Raw genomic sequence first — 19657 nt, 5'->3', positions numbered from 1 at the left:
TATATATTTATATTTTGATGGTATTTGCGATAACCTTAATGAAAGTATGGATATCATGTTAAAAATAATAAATAATCAAGCTCCTCCTTAATTGTCTTATATTATTATTTTACAATATTTTAATATATTTACAGTTTTGTTCACATTATCTCTCTCCACTGCCTTACAGTCATATTTTGATTGTAATTATTTTGCACAAAAAAAGTGATAAAACGGACAGTAAACCAAATTAAAGAGGAATTTAATTGATATCATAATTTATATTTTTTGTATAGATGTTGCGCTAATATTGTAAATGGGGATTCTTATGGCCACAATTATCTCTGCAGCCCGATTTTAAACTATTGATTGAAGGGTCACCCAGAGCGCAGACCCCAGATGGCTTCTTCCTTTGGCTCGTTCAACACTTTTCCACAAAGTTTCATTAAAAACACGACGCTCTTGTAATAAGTAAAATAGATTCTGAGTCTCTGCCGCACGCCGGTGTGTTCAGGTGTGTCCACGATGTCCTTCGCTAACGGTTCTTCTGTGTCTCTGTGTCTCCAGTCAGTTGCAGATGGCTTCAAAGAAGCCGTCCAGTACGTCCTTCCTCAGCTGATGATGGTCCCAGTTTACCACTGTATGCACTACTTTGAGCTGCTGCAGGTATGTGACGCACGCACGCTTACAAGCAAAGAGGAGATGGTTTTTTTTACTGCGGTTTCATGTGTTTCTAGAGTCATTGTTTCATTTTGTTTTGGGTTTATTTTCGACTTTTGTCTGCTTAGTGTTTCGTGATAAACCTTCTGGATTGACATCATCATGTCAAGCTTCAAAGCTCCTGATCTGGGAGCCAACAATGTGGCATATTTGATCCTCGGTTAGCCGTTAGCTATAATATATGTCTCTGTTTATCGTCTAAATATCACTATAATAGGGCTCTTATTCGATGATGGACCGTATCCTTTGTCAGTTATTTGTTTAATGCTTTTTTTGATGCTAGATAACTTATTTTTAAAGAAACTCTGGGGAACAAAGTTCTAGTGCTGCTTTGTGATTCTTTTAGGATAAAGACTGTTTTTAAAGTAGTTTCAGCTACATACATTTTACTGGTATTTCTACGTCTTGTTGAATGTAACTGTTCCACACGGACGTGTTATTGTTATGCAGCTTTTGTATCAATGTTTTCCACTGCAGACTTTGTGACTTTGAGTGTCACAGAAAGACATTTTCAGCTGTGAAAAACATCTTTAGACTTCTGTATTATGAAATACAGCAATGCATATATCTGATGTGTGTGTGTTTTCTGGCATTTTCGCAGCAACTTCAGGAGCGCAGTCAAGACCAAGATGACAGAGAGTGTCTGAAACAGGCGATCACGGCGCTGCTCAACCTGCAATGTAGCGTGGAGCGCATCTATGCCAAGCACCAGCCTCGCCGTAAACCTGGGTACGTGACATTTCAGTGGATTTAATGTTTGCTTTCATGCCTTGATCTCTTTGGTTGTCTGACTCCGAACGTCCCTCCTCCCCCTCACAGCGAGCCCATGTACCGCCTGTACAGCAGGCAGGTTCGTAGCAAACAACTCGCCATCAAGCGCATGAACGAGATCCAGAAGAGCATCGACGGCTGGGAGGGAAAGGACATCGGCCAGTGCTGCAGCGAGTTCATCCTGGAGGGGCCGCTTTGTCGAGCCGGCGCCAAGCACGAGCGGCACAACTTCCTGTTCGACGGCCTGATGATAAGTTGCAAGGCCAACCAGAGCTCGCGGCTCCCGGGTTCGGGCAGCGGGGCGGAGTACCGCCTGAAGGAGAAGTTCGTGCTGAGGAAGATCCGCATCGTGGATCGCGAGGACTCGGGGGAGCTGAAGCACGCCTTTGAACTGATAGGAAAAGACGAGAACTGCGCCGTTTTCTGCGCACGGACAGCGGAGGACAAGGCGGCGTGGATGGCCGGGCTGGTGACGCTGCAGTACCGCTCCACTTTGGATCGCATGTTGGACACGGTGCTGCAGCACGAGGAGCAGGCGCATCCTCTAAGACTGCCCTCCCCGGAGGTTTACCGCTTCGCCGTGCAGGACTCTGAGGAGAATATTGTGTTCGAGGACAAAGTGCAGAGCAAAACGGGCATCCCCATCATTAAAGCCGGCACAGTGGTCAAGCTTATAGAGAGGCTCACCTACCATATGTATGCTGGTAAGCTGCTGCAATAGAGCTTCTGCTTAAGAGATATTTTACTTTGCTAACTCGAATGTTTATTTTTTTTGCAAAGATTGATTGTGTTTGTTATCTAATCCGTTTCATCTGTTTGTAGATCCTAACTTTGTGCGCACATTTCTTACAACATACCGATCATTCTGCAAACCACAAGAGCTTCTCACGCTGCTGATAGACAGGTACGATTCAACCCGGACGCCCGATTTATTTCCTCTCTGAGCCGTGAGAACGATCCGTCTCCTTTTTGTTTGGAGAATATATCCTTCAGCGATGTGGTGGTGGTGGGTGCCCCGTTGACGTCTTTAAATATCACGTGTCTGACGGTTATTTTCCGCAGGATCGAGATCCCCGAGCCGGAGCCGACTGAGGAGGACCGACAGGCTCTCTGGAACGGAGACCAGCCAATGGCGGCCGAGCTCCAGAGATTCCGGAAGGAATACGTGCAGCCGGTCCAACTCAGGTACGACAACCGTCCAATCACAGCCGAAGAGCAACAACCGCGAGCAACGCATTTGATTTCATCTGTATAGCACTTTATACGGACCGTAAGTGAATTAAAGGGGCAGTGTGTAGAATTTAGTGGCCTCCTTTCCAAAACTGGTAACAAAATCCATAAAGTGCAAAAACATGGCGATGCCGTGGGATCTTATCAGGACCTTTTGTCGAGCCGACTTTAGGAAAAAACGCGATTCAGACAAGTGTGTTGGAGAACTGCTTTGGCCTTTAAGTATTTGGTTTGTCCGTTCTGGGCCACAGTAGAAACATGGCACTCTGTATCTCAATAAGGAGCCGGTCCTCTTCACAAACACCCAAAACATACAGATTCGTAGTTTCAGGTGATTATAGAATAATTTCTGCCACTGTATCCTACAAGCTGGCCTTCGTTGTTGAATATAAATACAAACGAAATAAGCATTACAGACCTAAACTACAAATTGAATTGCGTTGTCAACACTATGAAGTTAAAAAAAAAATGTTACTTTTACAGGTGGAATTATGCAACTGGTAACACAATAATGTTTTTGTCTTAAACTGTATTCCCTTGAGTCTCTAAAATTGTGCAAGAAATGTAAAAAGTTCTTCCTCCTTTCACTGATTTCTTTTTATTTCCCAGCAGGCCCTTTCAAAATGCCACAAAAGATTTTGTTTCTCTTTGTCTCCTGTTGTTGTTTGGCTCGTTCTCGTTCTCCTGTTAAGGCCTGAGCGTTCTCAGTGAGCCACAGAATTACTTTTGCATTAGACTGCGTGTCCTTATAAGGAGTAACCGAGTCAGGAACAGTCCCGTAAGTACCATTAAAAACTCAGAGCTTCTCGGTATCCGACTGCACCGCTTGCTGCCGTTGAGAGCAGCTGCTGTAAAATCCTTCAAACTTTAGTCATACAAAACGGTAAAAACACAAGTGGGCAGTTGCACGATGGGACTTACAAGTCTTCTGGTCACGCACACGACATGCTCTCTGCATCAGCAGGGTTTTGGGAAACCTCAAACGTCGTTAATGGGGTGTCTACGTTAGGGAACAGACGCGCATTATAAACACCGATGGTCATCATCCTTCCGTGTTTCAAGCAAAGATCGGGACATAACGATAGGAACTGGGTGGTCTATTATAAACATGACAATGTGGTCCTCTACTTCAAATCCAGGAGACTCAAAGTACATGAAAATAGCTCTTCTGGCACAGCTTTTGCCCCTTTTTTTTAAAATCACACACGCACAAAAAAGCGTTCCTGCCGGTCCTATTTTTAAATACCCACTCTCTTTAAAACAAGTGAACTGACAGGGTGAAGAATAAACACGGGCCCGCAGCCAGAAACCGTTCAATTAAGGTCTTGTCTCTATCCTACAAACCTCTCCGTCAATGGTTGGTGAATTTTAAAATGAAAAAAATGTGGTTGATGGAGCGCCACGGCAGCTTAATAGTCGCAGTGAATGCCACACAATGGAGGTGCTGTGGCTCACAATTATTATAAAGTTAATGTTTTTACTTTAGTTTTTCTTTTTCACAACCGCAACATTTATGGTGCAAATTCCAGCCGAGACATGTTGGACCTTTTTAAAGGCACAAAAATCAGTAAAAAATGCCAGAGTTGAACATGCTTGTTTCCCTTTTTTGGTTGTCAGTGGTACATAAATGTGAAATGATGTCAGTTGTACGCATGGAGGACGATGCGCATCACGAGTTAAACGCCGTCGCCGTTGTCTTCCGCCTCGCAGGGTTCTCAACGTGTTCCGGCAGTGGGTCGAACATCATTTCTACGACTTTGAGAACGACCCGGAGCTGAGGAGTCGATTGGAGGAGTACATCTCCAGCAAGATTCAGCTGAGAGGTCAGAGCTGCACACGTTCAGGCATCAGTATCGGAGTCTCTCTAACGCATTGAAATACCTTCGCTGAAGCCTTCTTTTGCAAAAAAAAGAAAGAAAGACATTTCGTAAAAAAAAAAGATGCATTTAAACTAATCCTGTGACATTTTCCATCTGCACAATCCTGTATTATTGATACTACACTGCTACCTTATGTGTTTTAATAATTGAAACCTATCCAGCGTCGTTAAAACATCTTTAGTATCTTTATTATTATCATGATTTATTATTTCAGAGGTGTTTAGAGACTTAACTTTTTAGTTGCAGGTGTAAATTGCTGCCTGTGTGTGCCTCCAAAATCAGACTTAAGACTAAATCCTGTTTGTTTAAAGGACTTCCTGTAATCTTTAACTACGCAAAACACCTGACAGAGACCTGTGTTTTTTCTTCTTCAGGCAAGTCGATGAGAAAGTGGGTGGAGTCGATCAATAAGATCATCAGGAGGAAGCTGCAGACGCAGTCCAACGGCGTCAGCCACAACATCACCTTCGAGAGCCCGCCCCCTCCCATCGAGTGGCACATCTGCAGAGCGGGCCAGGTGGACTCGTTCGACCTCATGACCCTTCACCCCATAGAGATCGCCCGCCAGCTGACTCTGCTCGAATCAGAGCTGTACAGGTGACTTCAATTAGTTCGTTTTCACACAGATTGTTGTTTGTTGGTCATACTTTGGATCGAATAGTTTTCCTTTGCCTTCGTCTGAACCGAACTGTCTTCCCTCCACAGAGCGGTCCGGCCGTCCGAGCTGGTCGGCAGCGTCTGGACCAAAGAGGACAAAGAGAAGAACTCGCCCAACTTGCTGCGCATGATCCGCCACACCACCAACCTCACGCTGTGGTTCGAGAAGTGAGTCCGAGGGATTCACAGAAATGAGGATTTGAGACCATAAAAACATATTGATGTGTGCGTAACTGTGTGTTTTGTGTCGTTCTCAGGTGCATTGTAGAGACCATGAACCTGGAAGAGAGGGTGGCCGTGTTATCGCGGGTCATTGAGATCCTGCAGGTTTTCCAGGAGCTCAACAACTTCAACGGTGTGCTGGAGGTGGTCAGCGCCATCAACTCCGTCCCCGTCTACAGGCTGGACCACACCTTCGAGGTGAGGGAAACCAGTGAAACCAGCAGAAGGGAATGTTTCCCAATGCATTTTCCCTTTGCTTTGACTTTTAAACTCCTGAAGATTAACCAGGAAATCCCACCAATGACTCAAAGAGATTTGGAGATAATAGACTAGCTAATAAACTGCAGAAAACAACAATTAACATTCAATTTATGGAAAATAGAGATACAACTCTGCCATTTTATAATCTTACTACACTACGAGTCTGGTGAAGAATATAAAATATAACAATAAATGACATATTAACAGTGGAAAGCACACGTTTTGGCCAAAATCAAAAAGGTTTATCTTCTGTATATTGTTTACTCTGATGTTTAAAGGAAACTTACAAAAAATGACAGTCTTTTATCCTGTAAAAAATCCTGTTGCTCCATCCTTTGTAATAAAAAACATGCACACTGTTGGCATGTGAAGATGCTGTTGTTCGGTCTTATTCAATTAGCTATTGAGAAATGTCTGATCTCTGTTGTTTTGACATGCAATACTGAACTTGTAACATCCATTTCTTGGACTTTTAATCCCTCCTGTAACACAGGCAATACCAGAGAGGAAGAAGAAAATCCTGGAAGAGGCCGTGGAGCTGAGCCAGGACCACTTTAAGAAATACTTGGCTAAACTCAAGTCAATAAACCCACCCTGTGTGCCTTTTTTTGGTAAGTCCCTTATGTTTTTATTATGAAATGAGGGTTAAACTACAACTAGTTTCTTCATTTTCTACATCTCAAAGTGACCGCCATCCTCTTCACCCTCCAGGTATCTATTTAACCAACATCCTGAAGACGGAGGAAGGCAACCCGGACTTCCTCAAACGCCACGGCAAAGAGCTGATCAACTTCAGCAAGAGGAGGAAAGTGGCCGAAATCACAGGAGAGATCCAGCAGTACCAGAACCAGCCGTACTGCCTGAAGGTGGAGCACGAGATCCGGGTGAGCGCTCGCTCTCGTCCCTTTTAGCATTCGACTTGTTTTCGCGGATCCTGAACTCAACACGTGACTTTTTTCTTCTCGCACAGAGGTTCTTCGAGAACCTGAACCCGATGGACAACAGGAGTGAGAAGGAGTTTTCCGACTACCTGTTCAAAATGTCTCTGGATATTGAGCCACGGAACTGCAGGCAGGCGCCTCGATTTGTAAGTGTTTCTGTTCTCGTCCCAAATGCACATTGACAGGTGAAGAAAAAACGGTTGTTTGGACCTTTTGTATACCATTCAAACAACATATTAGTCTCTGTTGTAAATTTAGGCAATTTGATAGCAATATTTTTGTAATATTGTTGATTTTAAAAGCAGCTTAAATGAAGAATTGGCCCGAAAGCTGCACTGTCCGGCTTTACTTAGTGCTCACTGCAAAAGTCTGTTTCAGCCTTAAATACATTCATTTAAACTGTAATATCAGTAGAATCGTGTTCATGTAGTTTAAAAAGTCATAAACCCCCTTGCTCCCCCCAAAAAGTATTTTCTGACTTACTCCCAGTGTCATTTCTCCATACAAATACTTTTTTTATTTTTCCAAATTGGATTTTCAGCTGCTCAAAACATCACAAACATGAGCTTAAAGTATTAAACAGCAGCTGTTACTCTAAATAATCCACATGTCTCACACATAGGGGATTGTTTCTTTAGCGTTAAGTTTTCTAGGTGACGATTTAAGAAACCGGTTATATTTTTAAAGCGAGTCTCAACAAGCTTCTCGTGGACAGAGATGTGGATAAACCTAAAAGTAGGTATGAACGGTCCGTCTCCAGGATTCTGCTCTGTAATGAAACAAAAGATCCGACTTTCCTGCTGCATTCTTCACAATTAGTTTCAAAAGACATGACTTTGAGGTCAGGAGCGACGTGAAGGCTAAAAGGTTTCAGTGTGCAGTTTTCAAGAAGCGCTCGGTTCTGCCTCAGAGGAGAAAGAGGGTTTGTTTGAATGTCTCTCGCCCTCTCTCTCTTGCGCCCTGCAGCCCAGGAAGACCATGTACACTCTGAAGTCCCCGGGGATCCGGCCCGTGCGAACGTCTACCTCTGGCACCCTGAAGGGCCACCCGGTGCCCCTGGAGAGGGAGCCCCCGCATAAGATCACCTTCCGGAGCATCGCCGAGACCGAGCCGGAGATGCCGGCGTCGGCCTCGGTGCCCACCTCCCCGAACACGCCCACCCCGCCGCAGTCGGCCTCCTCCGACCTCAGCTCCGTCTTCATGGACCACGACTTCAGCAGCTCGTACGGCGGTGAGTTCGCCCGGCGCTCCGGTTCGGCGTCGGGCGTCTTTTTGTTCCCCTTCTCGAGAAGCGGGAAGTGCGCGGGAAAGTTGCTCAACGCGTCTATAAAAAGTCAGTAAATACCAAAAAATGAGTTTCATGTTTACAGTGTTTCACAGATGTTTTGCATCACATGACACTTGTCGGTGGGACAAACGTCCAGCGGAGACGTTTGACCCACCGACATTGTTCTGTTTCTGAATCAGAGCGTGCACCTCTCTTGAGAAACCAATCATCTTCTCCGTCTTTAAATTTTTACAGGTAGCAACTCCATATTTGCTCCTGTTCTTCTGCCGCCTTCAAGTGAGTGTGTGCTTCTCTGTTGTCAATTAAGTCTTTTTGTTTCCCTGATTTCTTTCTGCCTGATTGTCCCGTGAGTCGTTCCTACGCTCACGTTGTGATCAGCGAGCTGTGACATTGAGCTCGTTCCTGATCTCTCACCCACGCCGGTTATTATCATTTTTAAAACTCTTCGTCTTTTCCTCAGAGTTCCAGTCTGTGTCTTGCGGCAGCCTCCACCACCTCGGGGAGGAGCTGCTGAAGCCTCCTCCTCTGCCGCCTCGAAGGAAAGACGCCATGTCTGAAGCCAAAGTAAGAGCCAGCGCATCATTTCCCACCAATTGAACCCGTAGTTACGACACCGTAAAGCCGGGGTGCGAGACTTCTTACATATGAATGAGCGTCCGTTACGTTTAAGCCCTCGCCAAACGAGTTGACACAATGCTGATTAAGCCCCGGCGCCGCCGAGCAGAACTCCCTGCGTTTGGCGGGTATGCAGGAGTTGCCGTGTCTGTGGCAACTTTCCTGCACTGGCGCAACTATTCCTGCAGCGTGACCTCGCTGCAGCCCGCCTGCAGCCCGCCTGCAGCGCTCTCTTCAAGTCTTTTAGTCTTTCTTCTCAACGCCGAGTTGTTTTTTTCACCTGGAGTACTCAAAGAAAGGCAAGTTTATTTGAACAGCACATTTCAACAACAAGGTGATTCAAAGTGCTTCACTCAAAAGCATCAAAACATGATGCAGAAGAAAAGAATTATCATTAAAACATTCAAAACAGTGAAGAAGCAAACAAAGAGTACAAGTTGCAGTTTAAGAAATAAAATGCAGTCGTGAGATGCAGAAATGATTAATATCATTGAATCTGGTTGAATTAAAGGCAGCAGCGAGCAGACAAGTCTTTAATCTGGATTAAAAGATGAGTCTCGGTCCTGTAATTACTCTCGCTGCCTGAAGGGGGAGACAAAGCTCTTGTGCTCCAGCTTTAACTCCGTTTGATCGGGTTGAACTTATTTGTGGTTATTGCAAATAAAAATACAATTCTCAGGCGGTGACAACTTGGAGTAAATTTTACTTTATGGTGTGTTTTGGCTACTTTTGTATGCATCACTAAATGGCCACACAATGATTCACATGTATATCATAAGTTAAAGGGCATAATGAATCCTAGATGGATGACTGATGGTATGAATGCATTGACAGACCGAGTGGTTCTCAACTTCTTTGGTGACGCTTTAAAACAATATTTTCTTGTTTTTTTATTTCCTCCTTCAAGCTGAATACTTGATACTAAATTAGAGGGCATTTTTTTGCTTTCTTTCCTCATAATCATCTCAATCTGCCTCAAATGTTTGACCTCTCTGCCACACAAGATATTCTAACCTTCAGAGAGACGTGTTTTAATAATGCTGCGTAGTTTTTCATCATATAATCGTCTTTTGACACGATTCTGATGTGCTTGTCTCTCCCTGTCTCTCTCTCAGCTGAGCTCCAGGTCCGACAGCCCCCCGGCGATCCCTCCCCGGCTGCCCCCTCCTCTGCCCAGGAACCAGCCTCGACCGCTGGTCTACAACGGCCCCCCGATGGACGGCCCCCTGCCCAGCCCGCCGCCGCCGCCGCCCCGCGACCCCCTGCCCGACACGCCGCCCCCGGTGCCCCAGCGGCCCCCGGAGATCTTCATCAACTACCCGCTCAACATGCAGCCTTCCCCCGTGGGCCGATACCACTGGGACTTCAGCAGCTCCCCCAGCTCGCCGAACACGCCGCCCAGCACGCCGTCGCCGCGCGTCCCCCGGCGGAGCTGCCCGCTCAGCGCCAGCCAGAACAGCCTCTACCCGCTCCCCGTCCCCATCACCGCGCCGCCCGTCCCCCCGCGCCACAACTCCAGCCCGCAACTCCCCAAACTCCCACCAAAGACGTACAAAAGGGAGCTGCTGCTGCAGCCGCCGCCGCTGCTGCTGCAGCCGCCGCCGATACAAGGCCTCTCATTGGTGGAGAACGCCGACGGCAGCCAGTGAGTCCGCTGCGTCGCCGTCGTGTTTTTTTTTTGGGGGGTTATCTTAAAATGCAAACGTTCAAACTGTCTCCCGCAAACTTTACGACACAGTGGACTCAAAAGCTACTGATCAGAAAGAATAACACTGCTCCACACACACACACACACACACACACACACACACACACACACTCTTAACTCCACCCACCTGACCCTCTGCATCGACCAATCACACCCTCGCCCCCCGCTGTGCCTCTCAGGGGATCAGTAGCTCCGCCTTCATCATAAACCCTCTGTGCCAATGAGAAACCCTCACCGGTGTGCCAGCTAATAAACAACAAGGAGTCGAGCGTTTGTGTCTTTTTGTTTTGTTTTTCTGTACGGAGCGGGACTGTTGCTCCTCATTTAAAAAAAAAAAGTTCTCACCCCTCACACTCGTAACTTGCCCCACGTCCCACTCCTCTTGTCAAGGGTGGGGGTGAATGTGTGTGTGTGTGGGGGGAAGAGAGGAGGGGAGGCCTTGGACTTTGTAGCGTCAAAATGTCGTGCTTTGTGTCTTTGGGCATTGACATGATCTGGAGTCCTGCTGCAGCTCACAGATCTCTCTCCTCCCTCGACCATCCACTCAGACGTAGCGCTTTCACGGCGGCTGTGAGCAGCAAACGTTTCCATTGTTGTGTTTTTTTTTTCCTACGAACTGATAAACAAACAGTTGCCAAAGTCTTATTTTATGCAGGGGGAAAAGGGATTTTTCTTTCTTTCTTTTTTTTTTTAAAAACAAATGTGACATTTAAAAGAATGGGCGGCGACACTGAATCCTCCACCTCGTCTCAACTGTACACTGTGACTGTATAGAGTCAAACTGTCTCGACTGTTTTTTTTTATTATCTGAAGACAGAGGCCTCTCCGCAGCCACAAATTGTTGCCTTTAACACACACACACACACACACACACACACACACACACACACACACACAAATGAAAAATCAAACAGCGGTGACCTCTGACCCCTCCCTCCCCTCCCCCATAGGCTCCAGTCCTCTCGGCCCCGGATGGGACGGCGAGAGCCGAGGAACACTCCATTTGCACATGGGCCGAGTCAGCAGGTTTTTTCTTTCTCCCGATCAGACTATTGATGATGCGCGACAGCGGGACGTCCGCCACGATATCAAGCGTCCCGCCGATCCCCGGGACGGAGACGGAGGAGGAGAGCGGTGTGTCTTTCTCTCTCCAACTCTTCCAAAAGCTGATGTCTTAACCGATTCCCCTCACAGCGCCGCTGTCTCGACACTGTGCTCTTCTCCCAAAAGCCCCCCCCTCTCCATGACCAACTCTTCTTCATTGGTATTCTCAGCACTGGAAGCACGCAAACCTCCTTACCAGAGCTGGGGTCGGCTCCCCCTAGTGGCTGCTCGACGTACCTTTTTTAAAAACAAAAAAATTACAAAAAAAACATGAAAAAGAGGAACTTTTTAACCCAACTTCTTCTTTCTGTCTCCTTTTTCTTTTTTTTCTGCTTGAAAACCTTTTGTTTCTCTTTTGGAAAGACTGAAATAATCCATGCATCATGCTCAGATGTGCCTTTTTATTTTATTTTCTACTTTACAGAAATAAGCAGATGGTGTCTAAAATGCTAAAAAAAAATAAAGTTGCCTATGTAATGTTTAGAACAAAGCTATACACTATGAAATTGTACATGTTTGTGGATACTGTGTATATATAACATGTATACACTAACTAAATAATTTGTATAAAGTGGCAAGTTTTCCCCCCCTTTCCCGTTGTATTGTACCCTCATCCGCATCTGTTCAGTCGAATATTGCCTAATAATCCAATGCTGCTACAGTCGGATAAAAAAAACAAAAAAAACAAAACAAGAAAAAAACAGGTCACTGTCACTAACTTACTTACAGACAATCTCCAGTTGAAACACTGGGAGTATTAACTGAGGAAAGCCATTTTTTCTCCCCCCCCCCCTCCTCCCTGTAGCTGTTTTAAAAGCAATGAAAAAAAGAAATACACAGTTCAGTATGCCAAGCACTTACTTAGACGTGTGCTTCACTTTGTACATCCTACTAATTGCCTTTTTCTCCTTTTCAAAGATTTTTTAATGCTAACATTCATTAAACAAGAGGTTGGGATTGTATTAAAGCTGCAGGTGAATACACACAGACCGATATTCAGTTGCAAGTATTTGAGCATAGTGGAGAATTGGACTTTTTTTTTCTTTTTCTGAGAAACACACTTTGTGCACTTTAGGCTGTACTGTTGAAGAGCCGCAGTTGTCGATAGGTCATGTTTGTAAATGCAATGGTCCTATGCAACTGTTCCAACTCACTTTCTACATGGATATGGATAAGAACACACGTCTACCACCTCTCTTTCGTCCTCGTGTTGCGTATTAAAGACACGAACACCCGAGAACGTCTCGACAAACCCGAGCGTTCAGCGTAAAGAGAAGACGTGTGATCTCGTGCCCGTTTGTTTTGTTTTTTTTTCCTTCTTCGTCGCGTCGATTTAAAACTTCTGATCCAGCTGGAGAGGAAAGTTTTGGAGGATTTTTAATCGACAGCTGAAGTCAAATCACTTCACTGTCTTCGCTCATGTTCTGTCCATTTTTTTCCAAGTTTCCCAAGTGGTGGGGTTCATTTTGCCAAATTTGTCCTTTTTTTGTGTTTGTTTTCTGTTTGTTTTTTTGTTTTAACCCCCGACAGAATAACAGATTGGTTTTCCTCCAGTGGCACTGTAACAGCTTGATCCAGCAGTCGGTTTATTTGATGGTATGTGGCCTTTTAACTGCTTTGTATTAATGGTCTTCATGAGATTAATAAATCACCCAGTCTTATTTTGTACTGAACTACTCATTTCGCTCTTTTTTTTTTTTTTTTTAATTTCTTTTTTTTTACTGAAAATATTTTTGCCTCAGCTTTTGTTAGTAGGTGGTTTTAAATTTTCTTTTGCTTTTGAAAGTTGGTTTTAGAAGCTACTTCCATGTGTCTGTTAGCACAAATATGCACAGATTAGTTTAACGTTGGACTTGAGGGAAAACCACGAATCAAAATCCATTTCACAGAAATCAACACGGTAGATTTCCTTGTTGTTTATTCAAGAGAAAAAAACAACTGGCGATAACTGACTCAGAAAAGTTTTAATACAACAAATTGTCCTTTGTTACCTAAACTATAGACAACATATTAATAAGTGGGGCTTGTAGACTTTGCTTAATATTTCACGGAGCTATCTAACTACTCGATCAAGAGGGACGTTCACGCTCCACCTGAAAGTGAAATAAGCATGTGACTTTACTGCTTCCATTGGACATTAAATATCCTCATTAAAGGTACAAAGTAGTATTTATTAGTCACATTACTTTAAGCTAACTAGACATCGTGTCACACATCACCGCCCTCCAGTTAAAAAACACAAACAACTTGGTCTGGAATATTTATTTAGATTGTTTCAAAAGTCTAATCATCATTCTTCTCAGATGATTGTTGCTCTCTTGACCTCTTATCTCACATATTTTTTTAAAACATATCTTGAGCCAAAAGAAGCCGTCTGCCGGTTCACCAACAAGCCATGCGGTTTGAGGAAATGTCTCCAAAGAAATCTCTCGTTGGGCTCCGGTTTGTAAGCTCTGCATTTTGTGTGCTGCAGTTTTCCTGTTTGTTTATTATTCGTACTCCTGCTGGTCCTCTTGGGGCTCAAACGGTGCTGCAGGGCCCCTCGCTGTCCTCGCTGTCGTCCCACAGGCCTCCGGCGCTCGGGGCCGCTGCGTGGAGGCCTCTCTGCTGGGCGGGGCCGGGTCTGAAGAGGTTAAACCAACTCATTAAAACCAGTTTTTAACTCAGTTTATTTTGTGTCTGCGTGGACGGCACCGATGCGAGCGTCTCACCTCAGGTTTTCTCTGCTCGGGTTGAAATTCAGAAAGCTTTTCCTCGCTGGGGTTTGAATCGGTACGAAGCCTTTTCTCTTGTCCTTCTCCGGCGCTGCATCGGCCTGGTGCATGAAGTGTGTACAATGTGCTCCACTCGTCACATCGATAGTAACGCTCGGTGTGCTAGAAGGAAAAGTTAAACAAATACCTGTTTGGATGGATCGTCCCAGATGGGCCTGAAGGCACTTTTTGGATGCAGAGGCGGCGACCCCTTCCTCACGTGGACCAGCCTCTTTCCGTAGGAGCCCACGATGCACGGCGACGGCCCGTCTGCACACGGCCCCGCGGCGGACCGCAGAGGAGGGTGAGGGGTCAACCTGGGAATCTGCCACCTCAGACACACGGTCCTCTCTCGGGGCGTCTGCTGCTGCTGGCTGTACGAGGGCTTCAGCAGCACCGGCACCTGGCTGTCCTCCTCTTCGTCCTCCTCGCCTTCGTCCTCCTCCTCCTCCTCGCCGCTGTTGCTGCCCGTCGTCTCCCGGCGCAGCGTGCCGTCGGGGCTGCAGGAGGTGACCGAGGAGTAGTCGAAGGCCGAGGTGTCGTCCTGGTCCGTCTCGCAGTCCTCCAGGCCGGGCCGGGCGTGAGGGGCCTCCGGCCCGTTGGCGCCCGGCCCCGTGAGCTGGCTGTAGGTGCCCTGACCCGAGTCGCTGGTCTCGGCCCACGCCGCCGCCCCCGCCGCATCGTCGGGGGTGAGGAGGGAGCAGCAGGCGTGACCACAGTCTCGGGCCGGCTGGTTCGGGAGGGTCAGGTCTCCCCCGCAGCCCTTCCTCCTCACCGGGCTGCAGGACCAGCACTCCAGACGCATGGCGTGACATCCGGCCACGCCGTTGCTGACGGGCTGCTGGTCGTCTCTGTGGGAAGGAGAGGCCGACACAGTGAGGGGGCGGCGTCGTGAAGGACGTGTCAATGTCATCAATATCTAACTTCCTCGTACTCTTTCCATCCTTTTCCACATCTTTGCACCGTAATCAAAGCATTGCTTGCTGTGCCGCCTGCCGCCAGCAGAGGGCGCCGCACTCACCTCTGAGCTGCAGACTCTCTGGTCTGTTGGCTCCCGGCGCAGCACTTTGCAGAGGATCCACCTGCCGCCGCATCACAGCAGCTGCTGGATATGACAAAAACAGGAACATTTGATCTGACGTGAAAGGGCATTCATGTGAGTGTCGGCCGTTCGAGCTCATCTGTGAAGCCGCCAATCCTTCTCCTGATGCCCTGACCTTTGTGCACCTCCTTCTCCTTCCTCCCACCGGACGTCTTCCTCCAGGATCACATGGCAACGGGACAAAATGCTCCTCAGCGCTCGCTCGGTCCCCAGCAGGAGGCTGCAATCGGGATGCTCTTTCCCCGTCCACTGCAGCAAGTTCTGGAGGAGCAACGTGGAGAAATATTCAACTTTCTGCTTCATTTAATACAAAAATGACCAGTTGACTGTATCTACGATGACTCGTAGTGTCTTCTGAAAGTGTTTCTACATCTTCACATGTGTTCATGAGGCCTTTATCGTCCCCGTGGCTGCTGACTCACCTGTATGTGGCTCAGGTAGCCGTGGATGCGAGAGACGGGTGCCAGCAGCAGGTAGAGCAGCTTCATCTCCTCTCTCTCCGTCTGGCCGCTCTGTTGAATGCAGACAGGAACTATCCGTCAGCGTGTCCCGTCGCTCACGTACCCTGTGACTGAATAGTTGTCCCTTCTCATCTCGTCATACCTGCGTTTCCTGCATTGAATGATTCAGTCTGTTGAACTCCAGCGAGAGGAATGAAGCCAGGGTGGCCGTGTACCCGAGGTACGTGTCCGAAAAGGCCGTCTGGACGACCCAAGTCAAAGCAAATAGTGAGCGCCGTCATTTGGCAGTCAAATTGGAGTGAGGTCATTTAACAGAACTTACATCGTTTTGTCCGATAAGCTGCACCAGGATGTCTCCAAGCAGAGACTTCCAGTGTTCGGCAGTCAGTCGCTCCTGCAGGGTGTTCCTGAAGAGCAGGTGTCGCTGCAGCAGCTGCTCCACAAACTTCAGATACGTCTGACTGGATCACGACGCGAAGGGACAAGGTGAAGGGTTTGAATTGTAAATAGAAAATCAAAGCGAAGACATTTGAATGTAGTAACAATCTGTGAGGGTCAGTTTTGTCAGGACGCAAAGTGTTTTTGGTCATATTTATCACTCACTACGGCTCCACAGTAATCTGGTGAGCTGGCGGTGTCCTGTATTTCTCATACAGCTGGTTTAAGGCCGCCACGTACTCCCACTCAGAGTGCAGAAGTTGCATCGCCACCTGATGTCGAGCATCTGTGCAACAAGAAGAAGACGTTCACAAATGATGTGAACGAATGGGCCGCAAACCGAAATAAGGTTAGGATATATACTTTTTTCATCCCCAAGGGGGAAAAAAGATTTTAAAAGATATTTTGATCGTAACTATAAACATGATATGAGCCAGATTCCCCAAAAATGCCTCCCGGAGCGCTCAAAAACACACCTTTTTGGAAAGATTAGGACCTAAAGAATCAGAATCTGCAACAAAAATCACAATAAAACAAAAGCTCTGGCCTGTTAGGAAAGAGTTTCAGTCCAAAAACTGTGTCGTTCGCTTCAAAAATGGAAAAATTACTTATTTTATGCCAAAAGATTGTCTGAATGGGGCATGCTGGGACTTAAAATTGGCGCAGGAGGATTTTCACACGGTTTCCAAAAGGTTAACCTCTCGTGGCTTCAGCATCAAACAAAGAACTCAAGTTATGAAGGTTGTCAAACACTTTTTTTTTTTTTTTAAAGCCACGTGAGGGATATTCGCAGCGTTTGCAAACATCTTGTTCCTTGGCTCCTTGGCTCCTTGGCTCCTTGGCTCACCTGTGCCCTCGCTGAGTCCGGCCTTGAGGCCCTGCAGGAAGCAGAGCAGCAGCATCTTCCCTCTGGACCGAGCGGCCGGCGGAGCCGCTGCACGCTCGCACGGCCTCCTCCGCTCGCTGGCCGCGTCGGCTGGACCGCTGCTGCACGACGGAGGACAGATGGCAAAATGTCTCCCTGCAGGTTTTTACTCGCCTGCTCTAAAAATACCACGACGACGCGGCGTCCACCGGCTCTGTCATGAGTAACTGTTTGTGAACATGAACACATCCTGGAGAAGACTTGTGTCCGATTCTGCATTTCACTCTTTGATTTGACTGAAATTTACAGCGTGAAGCAGAAAATAGTTCTACTGGTTTCTAGTGTTTATATTTAACAACTTAACCGCTGCAGTAAAAACAGATTTCTTTCAAAATACTTGTTTATTCTGTACATATAATGGTGCTATTGTGGATTATTTTGTACTGTTGACTTAGATGTATTCCCTTTTATTCTTATTGTACTCCTATCTCTTGCTGCTGTAATCAGGCAATTTCCAGTATCTTATTTTATCTCTTATTTCATTTGATAAATGAATTGTGCGTTTAACTTCTTTGTTTGTGTTCTTGTCCTCATATATTTGGCGAGCTTAATGCTTTCAGTCTTAAATACATCCAGATGACGGAATGAGTTTAGTCTGATGATAGAAACATGTTAGTCTTCCTCTTTAGATTATTGACAATTAAGGTCTTCATTTTGAGAAAGAGGTCTTCTGAACTATGATCTGATTTCTCGTACTTTATTTTCTTATCCGTAAAGCTGCAGTTTGTTGTTGTGTGTGTTTGTCCACCTCTCTCTGTGTTTGGATGTGCAGCTCTTCCCATCCTGCTGAGGTCTCTGTCTGTTGCTGTACAGCTGCAGGATCTGACACCGCATCCCTCCCAGCTCCTCCTGCAGGAGGACAAGACGCCCGGGTGAAGCTCACCACGTGTAAATGAGATATTTCATTTCCTCAACAGCTGATCTGACGCTCACCCTCAGGGACTCGACCAGCGCCTCCAGACGGAGAGCTTTCTTCTGGCAGCTCCTCCTGTTCTCCTCCAGCTCCTCCCTCAGGTACGTGTCTCCATGTTGGATCTGACTGAGCTCCAGCAGAGCGCCGGTGAAGCCCGTCTTCAGCTCCGACACCATGCATTGCAGCTGAGGGGGACAGCGAGTGTCATTTATTAATCAACTAAAGGCATTTACACTTGTTACACTAATAAGAGCTTTGAATCAACAGGGAGAACAATAAGGAGCAGAGCACCTTTGAGATCTCGGTGACGAGCTCGGCCTCTTGAGGCTTCATGACCTGCAGAGACAGACACACAAACAAGGAAGGCTGTTTGCAAACACCCAGTTCATAATCTGCACAAAGCATCACACACTGTTTGGTATTTCTAGCTGATAAACTAGAAGAGAACAGTTGAGTTTACACGCCTGTGTAAAGGGGACAAAAGCAGGAAGGTCAACCTGCTTTTGTTCCATAAAGTGAATCTTTAACTTCTTCCTGATCAAATGTTCATACTGTATTTCCCCATTAAAGCGTATTCATTTACTAGAAGAGTTTGAATAGCCTTTCTTAACCAGATTAAACGACTTCCGTGTGCATATTCTGGTTTGTTTGGTACCTGCTCCGATGTTGCCCCTGCCAGCAGCCCCTCTGCTAAGGAAGTGGCAAGCCAGCCAAAGAGCTCAGCCCTGCAGGGGAAATGGCTGCAGGAGCCAAAATCCCTCCTTATAAGTCTGCTGACATAAGGGCAGGCATGGATCAGCAAAAAAAATGAGAAGGAAAATGGGATATAGGGTAACGACATATTTTAAACTACAAACACATCATATAAAATCAGTTTGAAAGCAAAATGACAGATCTCCGTTGGTCATCTTATAACACTTTTAAAATATGCAGAAATCACATTTTTATTATAGTTGTAATACTGTGACGGTCATAGCTACCAATAAGCATGTGATAATATTTCCCAAACAAAATCATAATATCAGTGATTTTCCAAACATTTAAAAACATATTTAAAAAATCACGGAGGTTTAAAAGAAAGCCAGAGGACTCACGTCAGTTACAGCTCTCTGATGTTGCGACTCCAGACATCTGAAAAGATGCACTGAATCCCCAAAAAGACTTTAAATGTCCAGTGTTTGCTTTTCTGTGGAAAAACTTGCAGGTTTCAGTCATTTGCAGCGTTTGAAGGCGGCTGTCTCGCGGTGAGCTGCGCATGCGCTGTGCGGACAGCAGATGTCCCGCATGACGCTCAGTGAGCCTCTGGAGAACCAATGCCCCAATGAAGTATCGCTTGCTTATATATATGTATGTTATATGTATTATATGTATGTAAATAATGTATTTCTATATTATAACTATATTCCACTCTACTGTTATTTTACCAACACGTTTATTTATTTAATTAGCTCACAAATGATGCTAAAAAAGTAGTTTTTCAAAGCGTTTCAATCTGCAATTGTCACTTTTTTGTGCAATTTCCGACAAAACATTGCTTTAATTTATTATAGAGTGAAATAATAATATGATTAGAGAGAGAGAAAAAAAACAATAAATAAGGGATGGCCTTGTTCGCAGTGCAATACCTCCAATTATGTAAATGATGAAGGAAATAATTTTAGAAAATATATCCAGAAATCCAGAAATGCA

The 19657-nt window shown here is 46.0% G+C and overlaps 2 protein-coding genes across 5 annotated transcripts in view; one reads left to right on the top strand and one right to left on the bottom strand.

The window, feature by feature from the left end:
* Positions 1–13056, top strand: part of sos2 (son of sevenless homolog 2 (Drosophila)) — a 32829-nt gene extending 19773 nt beyond the window's left edge. The window contains exons 8-23 of the mRNA XM_068581154.1: positions 547–645; positions 1301–1428; positions 1519–2174; positions 2293–2374; positions 2533–2655; positions 4411–4523; positions 4955–5177; positions 5286–5405; positions 5495–5657; positions 6214–6331; positions 6432–6604; positions 6691–6807; positions 7628–7892; positions 8184–8225; positions 8410–8513; positions 9680–13056. Of these exons, the coding sequence (XP_068437255.1) occupies positions 547–645; positions 1301–1428; positions 1519–2174; positions 2293–2374; positions 2533–2655; positions 4411–4523; positions 4955–5177; positions 5286–5405; positions 5495–5657; positions 6214–6331; positions 6432–6604; positions 6691–6807; positions 7628–7892; positions 8184–8225; positions 8410–8513; positions 9680–10213 (3060 nt within the window). The 3' untranslated portion in view covers positions 10214–13056. The remainder of the gene's footprint in view (positions 1–546; positions 646–1300; positions 1429–1518; positions 2175–2292; positions 2375–2532; positions 2656–4410; positions 4524–4954; positions 5178–5285; positions 5406–5494; positions 5658–6213; positions 6332–6431; positions 6605–6690; positions 6808–7627; positions 7893–8183; positions 8226–8409; positions 8514–9679) is intronic.
* si:ch211-67f24.7 (rho guanine nucleotide exchange factor 33) lies at positions 11514–19227 on the bottom strand. Of its 4 annotated transcripts, none has more exons than XM_068581156.1 (15): positions 19063–19227; positions 18624–18741; positions 18260–18304; positions 17989–18153; positions 17804–17904; positions 16978–17117; positions 16296–16416; positions 16015–16153; positions 15835–15933; positions 15654–15743; positions 15347–15492; positions 15151–15234; positions 14278–14980; positions 14088–14191; positions 11514–13999 (listed from the first exon to the last, which is right to left on the bottom strand). In XM_068581156.1, exons 3-15 carry the CDS (start codon positions 18299–18301, stop codon positions 13897–13899), a joined length of 2037 nt encoding a protein of 678 aa, XP_068437257.1. In that variant the 5' UTR covers positions 18302–18304; positions 18624–18741; positions 19063–19227; the 3' UTR covers positions 11514–13896. The 4 variants fall into 4 exon arrangements, with proteins under 4 accessions (XP_068437257.1, XP_068437256.1, XP_068437259.1 ...); XM_068581155.1 differs by having other exon boundaries at positions 18624–18738; XM_068581158.1 differs by having other exon boundaries at positions 18624–18708.
* Between the last annotated feature and the right edge of the window lie 430 nt (positions 19228–19657).

Source organism: Clinocottus analis, unplaced genomic scaffold (assembly GCF_023055335.1).
Source record: "Clinocottus analis isolate CAN_PGR_092001 unplaced genomic scaffold, fCliAna1.0.p SCAF_17, whole genome shotgun sequence".
NCBI lineage: Eukaryota > Metazoa > Chordata > Actinopteri > Perciformes > Cottidae > Clinocottus > Clinocottus analis.
Note: the sequence above shows the minus strand (reverse complement) of the source record. Positions and strands in the feature narration are given on the sequence as shown.

What these genes read in the sequence shown, in the direction of transcription:
- si:ch211-67f24.7 (XM_068581156.1), bottom strand. Translation starts at nt 18,301, where the DNA reads ATGAAGCCTCAAGAGGCCGAGCTCGTCACCGAGATCTCAAAG. An exon ending in TCGTCACCGAGATCTCAAAG is followed by an intron (nt 18,154 to 18,259) that starts GTGCTCTGCTCC and finishes TGTCCCCCTCAG; the next exon opens with CTGCAATGCATGGTGTCGGA. An exon ending in AGAGAGTCTGCAGCTCAGAG is followed by an intron (nt 14,981 to 15,150) that starts GTGAGTGCGGCG and finishes TCCTTCCCACAG; the next exon opens with AGACGACCAGCAGCCCGTCA.